This window comes from Thermobia domestica, chromosome 12 (genome assembly GCF_964235325.1).
Source record: "Thermobia domestica chromosome 12, izTheDome1.hap1.1, whole genome shotgun sequence".
In the NCBI taxonomy this organism is placed as follows: domain Eukaryota; kingdom Metazoa; phylum Arthropoda; class Insecta; order Zygentoma; family Lepismatidae; genus Thermobia; species Thermobia domestica.
Genome location: NC_137465.1, coordinates 160,426,882 through 160,439,527, shown reverse-complemented (window position 1 = coordinate 160,439,527; position 12,646 = coordinate 160,426,882). Strand labels below are relative to the sequence as shown.

Here is a 12,646-nt window from a genome sequence, read left to right as displayed (position 1 = left end):
GCAACTAGTATAATAATATGCCTATATCTCGGAAACTTAAAGGGTTAGAAACATGGAATTTGGTATTTGGACTTCTCACTTAAAATAATTAGATACGTATTTCAATATATATATATGGCCCAGAAGGGAAGAAAAAGGGCGAGAAGAAAATTAAGTGGGGATTACAATTACTGTATTAATATGTTATATCCTTTAAGGTTAGAGACTTGAAATTTGGTATTTGCATTTCTCATTGAAAATAATTTGACATGTGTTTCAGTGTTTTTTGACGTTTTAGTAAAAAGGAAAAGAAAAGAGATGAAAGGAAAGAGAGTGGGGATTGTAATTATTATAATAACATGTCGATTTCTGGGAACCTCTGAAGGTTAGGAGCATAGAATTTGGTATTTGGACTTTACATTTGAAATAATTAGGTATGTACTTAAGCGTTTTTTGATGTATGTCTTAGAGGAGAAGAAAAGGGGCGGGGAGAAAAGACTTTTATATCTCGGAATCCTGGAATGTTAGAGAAATGAAACTTGTTATTTGAACAAAAATTCGTTATGAAATGAAATCCTTGAGTTTTACGTCCCACGTTTATGCCGGTTAGGCTAAAGGAGACGGTGATTATGAGAAATAAATGAAATGAAGAAAGTGGGAGGAAACGGGAAAACCCCGAGAAAACCCACGAGCACGGTGTTTGTCCACCACAAAGTCCACACGGCGCGATCTGGGATCGAACCAGGGACCCCAAGCTCCGGAGGTGAACGCTCTACCACTGAGCCACCGCGGCCCCTTTAAAATTCGTTATGTTTGCAGGCGTATGATGTGCGAGGCCGTAGACCGAGCAAATGTGTGGGCTGGGGGGAAAGCCCCCATGTACTCGCACTGAAATTCGGTATGTCTCGGGATACCAGAATGTTATTACATACAATTTGATATTTGAACTGAGATTCGGTATGGTTGTAGGTTTACGAGGTACGAGGTCATAGGCCGATCAAATGAGATATCAGAGGGTCTAAGGGCAAATCCCCAGACATTTGTTTTTTAATTGATTATGATTAGAGGCTTTTGTGGTGCGAGGCCCTAGTAACGGGGGGTCTAGTGGCGAAGCCCCCAACTAGCCGAGGTCTATTAAGTATATAAATGTATTTGCGTAATGACTGGAAATTGCATGTATGCCTATGGACAAAATTGCATATGTAGCCACGAGAAATGACAATCCTTTAAGATAAAAATTTTAAAAAGCTACCAAAATGTACTCTTGAATGAGTTGTATATTATGTTTGCGCAGGGGCGAATCCGGCAAATTACTACTAAAGTACACTGTTAATGGTGGCGCTGGGTAGGGGCGAACGACTTTTCGCCCTCCCTCTGCACCCGCCTGTGTGTTTACATGAATGATATAGCTCCTTATACAACCTATGCAGAGTTAAAGTAGTGGATTACTAATTACAAAGATACGTGTTACTGCTCGAGGCTCCATATGGTATTTTGTATACACATACAGTACATTAATACATTGATATTGATACATTAATTGCCATTTAGAACTTCATCTCTACTACAATTCTTAATTCTAACTGGAGTGGTACGGTCACAGAGAAACGTATTTTTAAAGAAAGAAAAAAAGCTCATCAAGAGCAAGAAAAGGAAGTTGCTCCTTAATTTGATTTGATCTATATTTTATGGGCTGTTCCATTAGCAATGGCCTAGCCCATCACGACTAGGAAATGGCCTCATTCAGTGACCACAATAACTCAGAAAGAATTAGAAAACTAAGCAGCCTGAGTCTAATGAAGAAGCTTGAGACTAAGGTTTCATCCCAGCATTTGACTAGTGTTACAGCAAACAAAGGACAAATTTCCATCAGGACGACCGCTTTAAAAAAGATTTACTACCTTTTCGGTCAAGTATTTCCACTAGAATCGAATCTGACAATGAGATTGCTCTCACCTAAGTCGACAGTTTTACTCAATCAAATTTGGAATGAAGAGAACGCAAGGCTGTCACACGATCAGATACCAAAAGTGTCTTAAAATCTTATTTTAAGCATAGGAATGAAAATCACTTTGTCAATAATTTCGAAAATTTTGCTGATTCGGAACACCCGAATTTTCTGACACGGAGTTTCGAATCCGAAATTTCGGATCCGGATTTTGGGATCCGGATCCAAGATTCGGTTTCTCGAATCCGGATCCAAGATCCGAAATTTCGGATCCGAATCCAAGATCCGTTTTTTCAGATCCGGATCCAAGATCCGTTTTTTCGGATCCGGATCCAAGATCTGGTTTTTCGGATCCGGATCCAAGATCCGAAATTTCGGATCCGGATCCAAGATCCGTTTTTCGGATCCGGATCCAAGATCCGAAATTTCGGATTCGGATCCAAGATCCGTTTTTCGGATCCGGATCCAAGATCCGAAATTTCGGATCCGGACCCAAGTGGATCCGGATATCCGGATCCAAAAATATCCGGATCTGGCCATCCCTAATCCAAAGATAGGCCATCCTGCTTATTCCGAATCATCACAATGAGCACTAAAGTACACATCTTTAGTTGCACCTGAACAGTACACATGACTCCCCCTGGTACTTCCAAAATATTAGACTCATTCTTTAGTTGATTAGTTTAAAGCAATAAGCAAAAACAGATGATAAACATGATAATTTTTGTGTTGTTCTCGAGATGAGGGACACTAGTGCAACGAAGTCATAGATATCAAACACTATTTAAATGTTATGTGATTCATAGTAAAAAAAAGCTATAAACTGATAAAGTAATTGTACGAACACAATGAAGATCGTTTCTCAACGTTTAAAGATAAGCAAGTTCTTACACAATATACTCCAATGATAAATACGGTGTAAATGTTGCATCAGACCCTTCTTGGACCTCTCGTAACGCGGAACGATTCTGATAAGATCTAGAAGAAATTAAGAAAAGAATCAGGGCATAATTTTACAAAATGAGACGAGAAGAGCTTTCCGAGAATCAACCCGAGATCAGAAAGAATTATTTGAGACTGGAGACGAGACAACCATATTTCTTGTCTCGTCTCTTTGGCAACACTACCTATATAGTAACAATACAATTTTGTTTCTTATCGTTTTCTATTTTTTTTCCTTTATTCATATGTGGATGCAACAACACAAATAGCTATTGTGAAATAAAGGCAACTCAAAGGTTTTCCTTTATAGTAGAAACTTTTTTTATTTTTTATTGTTAATTAAAATTGTTGAAGATCTTCTTGGTGCTCGGAAAATATTATTCAAGAAATTGTTGGCATTCAGAAAATATTCGAACTTCTTAAAAATAACTCTATATTTATTACTTGCATTTATACATGATTAATTTACAGAAAACGGAAAAGCAGAAAAAGTCGACGTATTTGTGTTTTCATCCAAATATTAGTGAAGGTTTCGCTTCCATTTTGGATTGTCAATTATTATTTATATATGTGCAATATTCTAACATAACTTTTAAAATCTTATTCGTAGCTGAGGCAGTTAAGAAATACTTTTTAATCTTCAATTATTAGGTTCATATTGTGACCAATAAGTTGATGCATTAGTTACGAGATCTGTAGTTAAAACAAAATTTGTATGTTAAGTTTCATAGTACACCAATAAGTCTAAAGTAACTTTTTTAAATTTTTTTTTCTTTTTATAGACATGCCGAAACAAAATGGAATGGAATGCAACACAGCATGCTCAAGACTCACAGGTTATACTCCAAGCTCCTACCAGAAGGCCAAGCAGTTCCCTCAATATTTAGCTGCACTATTCGGTAAGAATGTCTCTTAATCCTAAGATCATTTGAATAAGTGGGTTTATACCAGTTCCAGAAGGATTACATGTATAAGAACGGAGATAAAATCATTTTTCAGACGTTGAATTTATATCTAAAAATCGTTTTTCGCCATCTCCCAACGTTTTTGCTCTGACATCTGTCGACAGATGAATATGCAGATAACAGGACATTGCCGTTCTATACGACTTTTATGTATGTATATAATAATTTGAAGGTCTAACAAGAAAATTGTAAATAAGTCCTTTAAAGTAATTTTATATTTGAAAGTTTTATCAAGTATTTCATCAAGTGATCAAGTATTTATATTCAGATTAAGTTTCAAATTACGCAATAATGATTAAAAAAAATCAAGTCTTACTCGAATACGAAAAATTCGGTAATTAGTTCGGCATAAAATAAATGTTTCAGTTCGTTTTACAAATATATTTGAATACAGTATTTTGAGTACTTTCTGCTTACCCAGATGATTATTGTGCTGCCAAAATGTCTTGAGCCGTGGCAAAAATGCGAACTAAAGCTCACACCCTCACACACCCACGCGTTGAGCCAATAAGGGTTCAGCTGTTGCTAAGCGAGGGAAAGCGAGTGGAATTCCTTCAGCCAATAGCAGCGCTTGCAACGGAAGACTAGGGATCAAGTCAATGTGGTATATTTATAGCAGGGTGCCTTTGGCTTGCTACATTCCTAGCATAAGATACTTTTTTCTTTTAAAACTTGACATTGGTGAGGCAATTCAAGAACTACTTCAATTACGGGATAACTGAATCCAGTCTAGAAATCTATAAATATAAATTATCTCTAATATTGAGAGTTTGATTGGATTAGCGGGGTGAGAGAAGAAGCAGTGGGCGGTAAATAGAAGACAAGAACTGTGATCAGTGGTGTACTCAAGAGCTTTTTGTCGGGTTTTAACCCACTCTTGGGAAATAAATCATGGAACAATAAACCTTTACTATAGGGCCTATATGTAAATTTGAGTAAAACATATTGACACTTTAGAGGTCAAAATTGAGAATACATTTATTATGATTTGGAACTAACATTATAAAACCACATATACACCATTTTGCTCAATGAGCTTCTGCCATTTTTCCGGCAACACCATAACCCCGTCGATATAGAATTTCTGTGGTGTTTAATCAAAAAATGGTGACGCGTGGGTTTCACATGCTTCTTTTGAGGCTAACGTAACACTATTCACAGAGTTCCAGTGAGACCAAAACAAATAATAGACTGACAGTGCCAGGACAGGGTTATATGGAGGATATATTAAAATCTCCCAGCTAAGTTCTCTCAGTTTTAGATCAGGTTTGGCGTTGTCAGCGTGATGTACGACACACTGGGCTTACTATCGTTCTGTCCAGCGGCAGGAGCTCGTGATGCACAATACTCTTCCAATTCCACCAAACACACAACTTAAGTTTCCTGTGTACCAGTGTGGTCTTTGCCACAAACTGTGGAGCTTCTCCTCACTGCTACCACAATATGTTTCGCAAATTGTTGTTGTAGGTTATCCACTTTTCATTACTCGTAATCAATAGCTTCAGAAATGACTCGAGTTCGTTGTTTCTGTAGAGATTAGCAGATAAGAAATTCGATCGAGTAAATTCTTTTGAGTCAGATTATGTGGCACTCAAACGTCGAGTTTCTTTCTGTAGTCGCTTTCTCCAAATTGTTTAATACTGTTTGCTGATGGGTGTTCACGCCATAGACAATGTCATGACTGCCTACATGCCAATCTTGCTCGAATTTTGCCAAAGCATCGACCAGTTTTGATGAGATTGGTCATCCACTACGAGGAACATCTTTGACAGGCGATGGATGCCTTTGGTACCCCCATAAACCACACATTTTGAAATCACTGCTGCATTGTACTTTGCATCGTTAAGTTACATAGTGGATATACTTTAATTTATACATCTTCACTTTAATTTATACATCTGCAGCTCACTCCAACTACTTCTACATAGCACTACACTTGCTCTACTACGGCATTCGTAACCAGAGAAAGGTTACTTTCTTACACAGAGTGTCTGTGAACAACTGACACGCTTTGACCATCTAAAGGTAAATAAACCCTCCGTATTTACCATCCGAAAAGAACCGATAAAAGACGAAATCTTCTTTTCTGATTTCTCAGACCACTACTGTTTTACTTCCTTTCTACAATCCGTGTTTATAACAGAAACTTGAGACCACATTGCAGTAAAAATAATCTGTGTTTCATTCTAACATAAGAGCATAAGTGTCATTCGTTTTATGATTTATATATTTTCCGTTCAAGTAGCCACTTTGGTTTCTCATCTTTCTATCACTTCTTTTTCCGTGGTCTTTCGTTTCTTGATCGTGATCCAAGAAAAAAAAAAAAGTCTGGTCATTTTGGTTACAGCAGCACCAATAAAAGTCGAGAAACAAGGGGTCTATGTATACTCTTCAAACAGAAGTTAAACACATCGTTCTTAAGATGTTGTTTCTCCCACTATGGAATTCACGATGTACTTTAACATTATTGGACAAAGATAGAACATACGTACATCTCTTCCATATACATTAGATAGAATATACGTTCATTCTCTTAATATTAGACCTATACCTATGTAAAACAATGGCACTGGAGACCGATTCACCGATCATGTGAACATGTGTCAAGTTGATGTGATTCAAGTTGAACATGTGAAATTTAGAGATCTGTAGTGTCAGGGAGGTTTTTAATTCACTTAAAAGAAATCGTGAACTACAGCTCGTTATTTATTTATACAAAATTTAGTATTGATAATAGGAAGGTACATTAAATACATCCACTTACTTTTATTTTATAATAAATTTGTACACTCTTTATACTTTTAAATTGTTAGTAGGTTTCTATAACCAGTTATCATTATTTGAATAAATGACTTTTTAATATAATTTCTAAATTGTTATGACTTCTTATTATAGCTACTCTTGGGATGCTTTCTGGAGGAGCATGGATGGGATGGACTTCACCTGCGTTGTCAATGTTGAAATCAGAAAATAGCACAATACCAGTGACTACCGAAGAAGCTTCCTGGATTGGTTCCTTGTTTCCCTTGGGAGCTCTCATCGGTGCCATTCCTTCAGGATACCTCGCAGAAAGATTTGGAAGAAAATCGACGATGATTGTGGTTGCCGCTCCGTTACTTGGAAGCTGGATTTTGGCAGCATGTGCAAAATCTATTGCTATCATATATACTGCAAGACTATTAGCTGGATTCTCAGCTGCAGCAATGACCCCTGCTGTGCAAATCTACACAGCAGAAATAGCAGAAGACAGTGTCCGGGGTGCTCTAGGTTCCTGTATGGTGCTTATGATGACAATTGGAATACTCTTTTCCTATGTTGTAGGATCTGTAGTTTCCTACTTTTGGTTAGGAATGATCTGTTCTTTAGTTCCTATTATGTATATAATCACATTTATCTGGATGCCTGAATCTCCACACTATCTTCTTTCAAAAAATAAAAAGGAAAAAGCCGTAGAAGCACTGGAATGGCTTCGGGGAAAGCAGTGCGACATTAGTCAGGAATTGGGTCAAATTCAAAGAGCTATTTATGAAACCGCAAACAATCAAGGTTCCTTTAAAGACATGATCACATCCAAAACTACTCTCAGAGCGTTGGCAATCACTCTCGGTGTCATGTTCTTCCAACAATTCAGTGGTGCCAGCGCCATAATTTTCTACACAGTACAAATATTCACAGAAGCAGGAGGTAGTATGTCCCCATTTATTGCCACCGTGATAGTTGGTTTGGTTCAATTTTTCGCCACAGTCGCCTCGGCCTACCTTGTAGATCGTGCAGGACGACGTGCTTTGCTTATTATCTCAGATGCTGCCATGGCTGTATGTTTATGTGCCATGGGTATCTATTTCCACTTAAAAGACAACGGAACCGATGTAACCTCAGTTAATTGGTTGCCAGTTGTAGCACTTGCAGCATTCATTATTGCATATTCTTTAGGCTTTGGTCCAATTCCATGGGTTATTATGGCAGAAGTGTTTCCAAACAATGTGAAAGGTCCGGCTAGTTCTATAGCCGTTGCTTGGACATGGGTCTTGATATTTGCCGTTTCCAAAGTCTTCCCTAGTCTCACGGAGGCATTTGGTCAATCCTATACTTTCTGGATTTTCTGTTGTATTTGTCTATTGGGGATCCTATTTGTAGCAGCTATTGTTCCAGAAACTAAAGGAAAATCGCTTGATGAAATACAGAAAAGACTTCAACGAAGGCTGATCAACCCCACAAATGATGCTACTGAGACACTTCGTGTGTAACATCGATGCCAATCAATGTTCACTTCCTCATCACTCCTCCTGCCATCATTTTAATTAACTAAATAGATCATACATTCATAATCATTAATCAGATACTTAGTATCTGCATTCCTAGTCACTTTGTATATATATGTCTATGTCTTTCTTCTTTTTCTACGAGGACAATTATGGCAAACTATAGTGTAAAAGAGATGCTTGAAGTATTTATAAGTTTATCTAGTAACCACGTATTTGATAGAATTCTTATGGAAAGTCATATAGAGAAATTTAAAATATACATTTCGTAAAACTAGTCTCATATCTTGTATTATATACAAGACAAATTTGTCATATTCCTTTTAGGAAAGGTTAGAAAAATTGGCTAAAGAAATAGAATTCCATTGATAATATTACAATACTTCCAGTCTCTCTCCAATAGTCTGTAGTATTTTATTATGCCCTTTTTTGCCATATGAATTGTTTATAGTATGTACGACAATTTTGTAATAAAATATTTAAATATTTTCTAGAAGTTCTTTTTACATCCTATATGCTTATAACATTCTGAGAGGAACATTTTACTATTTTGATATTCATAAGAGGCATGACTTACAACAATAATAGAACATTTTACCATTTTACTGTATATTTGTAAAACTCTTTTGGAAAGAATAATGATACCCTTACGGATCATTTATGAATCATTATTGTAAGTTACTTCCTTCATAATAATACCTGCCTCTTCGAGAGACCTAAAACAAGAGTATGTAGTATCTTTGAAACAAAATATTTTATTACATTACTTTTTAGCAACACGCGGAATTCATTATACTGTATTAGAGAACCCAGAAAATAATTATTTGTAAAACATTTTGAAGATCAAGTTTAGTTAAGAAAATGTCAATGGTATACAATGTTATAATCGCCATTGTTAATTAGAACCTTCTTCTAACGATCTACTAACTATGGAATGGAATGCCTTGGTTCGTTGGAGGTAAAAATTAAAATAAACACATTTGGATATTATCTTACGAACGACAGATTTTATATCTTATGTTTATTCTAAGGCCCTGAATAAGTGATAGTCAGCAAAAGTAATATCTGGCGAATACGGAGGATGTTGTAGAACTTCTCATCCTAACTGCCTATTTTTTTTTCCTGAGTCAATCTTGCAAAATATGGTTTTGCATTATCGTTCTGCACTATAATTTCATTACGTTTCACAAGCAGAGGACGTTTGCGTTACCATGTTTGGTGTACTCACTGTAATTGTTCTCAGTAAATAGCTGCTATGATGTTCTGACGTTGTTCCGTAAGTTCATAATGAGTGATTCCATGAATACCCACCAAATGTATAACAAAACCTTTTGTGAGTGAAGTCCATCTTTATCTGTTGGAATTGGACGTTAATTTTGTGAAAGTCATCGCTGCTTGCGTTTAATATTCTTCTACAGCACTCATTTTTCGTCACCAGTTACAACACGTTGTATAAAGAAGTAATTTTGATATTTGGTCAACAATGAATTGCAAATTGCCCACCTCCATGCCTTACCGCTTTTTGACAGTTCATTCGGTATCCTTATACTCCATTCATGAACCTTGCCAACCTTCAGTAAGTGCTCTTGGGCAATTGACTATTATGAATTCAGTATCTCTGCTACTTGTATGATTTGTCTTCGATCTGATTGTATGATTTGTCTTTAACGAGAACCTCAGAGTATCGTTATCTTGCGTCTGTCTTCCAGATCGAGGACAACTCGAAAGATCAACATTTTTGTTTGCAAAATCTTCTAAGCCATCGCTGAAATACGCCTCCATAGTTCAGCAAATTATTTTGGTAGCTCGAAAGCGTTTTATCTTGGTAAAACCCCAAATCAGCATGCAATGACGCACATGCTGCTCTTCAACTTTAATGTCCGCCGTTCTGGAACCAGGAATATGAAATTGAAACCAAAGCTTTAAAATAATAATAATAATAAAACAGGATATCTACTTTTTAAAGAATAATCATATTTGCTGCACTCATGTTTGTTTTACCTACATGACACAAACGGCTAAAATGAACTCTTTATGAAATAATTGATTACTTTCTGGTATCCCTAATAGAAACGATAATGCCTACTTGCTATTTTCCATATCAAACAATTTAAAGAGCATGCATTCAACAACACCTGCTGAATGAAGAAAGATACATAAGGAAATGCAAATAACATTTTTTTGAAAACAGTGAAATGTCTCTAATTAAATAATATGATGATGGATAGAAAACACTATATTTCATCAAGCACAAGATACAAATTAACTAGCATGTTCCGCGAAACAAATAAGAAAAAATAATTGCTTGAACGACTGAGAAACATTTATTGGAACGTGGATATCGCAATGAAGCTGCCAAATTATTACTAATCTAAAATAAAACCAGGAAGATACGTTTATGATCCTTTTTGTATCATATATTAAGAAAAGAAACAAATTTATTTAAATTTAGAATAGGATCATGTTCATAAAAGTTAGCAATATCATCAGTAATCTCTAAATATAAACAGATATCGTTCTTATTCACAGGAAATCGATGTTTACAAAACATGTAAGTTTACACTTTAATATCATTTTGTATCCACCTCACTACATTGGAATTCTGCATCTCAAGACATGCCACTGACATAAAATCAACCATTTTTTGTTTTTATTTAACCATCTTTACCCTTTCTAAGACGTCGAAAAGGATACTTTAGCACACCAGAACAGAAACTTAGGGCGCCATTCTGTAACGTTTGCGTCAATACAACGCAAAAACATTGCGCTTCAGTTTGTGATAATAGGCATAGCATTTATTGATTTTTGGGAATGTTTTCATTGCGTTACACTCCGAAATGTTTGCGAAGGCTGGTACGGAATGGAGCCTTTCGTCATACCTTGTGATCTATTTCTATTTCTATTGTTACAGATGTCGTTTCATTGATAACAAGTGACTAAATGACCGATACCGGTACTGATGAGGCATTACCATTTGAGTTAACTGGAGCGAGTGTGCTAGCCAGTTGTAAGCAATCGTTCTTTCAGAATTCCGGGAAGGTGGCACTGCTGGTACTACTTTATTTATTATATTATAGATGAATTATTTTGATCTCGTCCGGGGAAGCACTCTCAGAGCTCCGGGGGGGGGAGTGCCCTCCAAAAACATGTCTGGAAGAAACATTGCTTGTAAGGGAGCAACTTGTCAAGATGGCTTAAAGTTGTGAGATGATGACAACCGTGCCAATGAGCACAAATTAAATGAACCTACTCGATTTGTTGACGTGCCATCGAAGTGAACCAGGGGCGGATCCAGGGAAGCGATCGGGGCGATCTCTCCCCCCCCAGAAGAGGAAACTTTCTTATTTTATATATATAAATAAAACCCATCCCAAAGTTTGGAGCCCTTAAAAGTAGCAGTATGACAACCCACCGCCCCCCAGAAGTTGGTCCTGGATCCGCCCCTGAAGTGAACTATCCAACATATTTACACCGAATGATGTATCACATAATCAAATATTTTTTTAAAAAATGAGAGAAATTATTCCAGTTCGTCAATTTCAACCAATTTCCGAAGGAATATTGTGAAAAGAGCTTCATGCGAAGGGGGATTGGAAATATAGACTTGACTAATTATCTAACCAACTAATTCTATGGCCTATGGAACCAGAAGGTTCACTGCTGCGTTCACAAAAGCTCTCCACTGACTTCTATTCTTAGCCAGCTGGATCCAGTTTCTATTTTGTATTCCTATTTCTGCGAGATCCATCTTAATATTGCCCTCACATCTGCTCCTAGGTTTTCCTATGGTCATTTTCCGATTGGTCTTCCAGTTAAGGCTTTGAAAGCGTCCCTACTTTCTTCCAGGGGGCCTCGGTGGCTCAGTGGTAGAGCGTTCACTTCTGGTACTTGGGATCCCGGGTTCGATCCCAGCCTCCGCCAAGTGAACTTTGTGGTGGACAAACACCTTGTGCGTGGGTTTCCTCGGGGTATCTCGTTTCCTCTCACTTTCTTCATCCCACCATTTCATTCATTACCCATCATCACCGTCTCCTTTAGCCTAACCGGCATAATCGTGGGACGTAAAACTCAAAAATTTCATTTTCCTACTTTCTTCCATTCTGGCTACATGACTTACCCACCTAAGCCTCCTAGATTTGATGTCCTTAACAGTGTTTGGTAAACCGTATAAATTATGTAGTTACTCGTTAGGAAGTTTCCGCCATTCCCCATTTCCGTTCCTCTTGGGTCCGAATATTCGTCTCAGGATCTTGTTCTCAAATACTTTCAGTCTACTTTCCTTCCTGAGTTAGCGACCCTGTTTCGCAACTATACAGAACAACAGGCATGATTATCGTTTTATATATTTTAAGCTTCAAATTCCTCGATAGAATTAGCGACAAGAGATTTTGAACTGAATAACAACACGAATTCCCTGCTTTTAGTAGACATTTAATTTCTTCGTGAATATGGTTTTCGCCTGTTAATATTGATCCTAGATACTTGAACCAACCACTTTATCAAAAGTATTATTTGATATTTTAACGCATCCATCATTTACCGTACTACGA

The 12,646-nt window shown here is 36.9% G+C and overlaps 1 protein-coding gene across 3 annotated transcripts in view; it reads left to right on the top strand.

Moving 5' to 3' along the window:
* LOC145666784 (trehalose transporter 1-like protein) overlaps nt 1-8,929 on the top strand; it is a 55,117-nt gene extending 46,188 nt beyond the window's left edge. The window contains exons 2-3 of one of the 3 annotated variants that reach the window (XM_081734339.1): nt 3,652-3,768; nt 6,730-8,929. In XM_081734339.1, the coding sequence (XP_081590465.1) occupies nt 3,652-3,768; nt 6,730-8,081 (1,469 nt within the window). In that variant the 3' untranslated portion in view covers nt 8,082-8,929. The remainder of the gene's footprint in view (nt 1-3,651; nt 3,769-6,729) is intronic. The other 2 variants (XM_081734341.1, XM_081734340.1) reach the window with 2 other exon arrangements.
* The last annotated feature ends 3,717 nt before the right edge of the window (nt 8,930-12,646 follow it).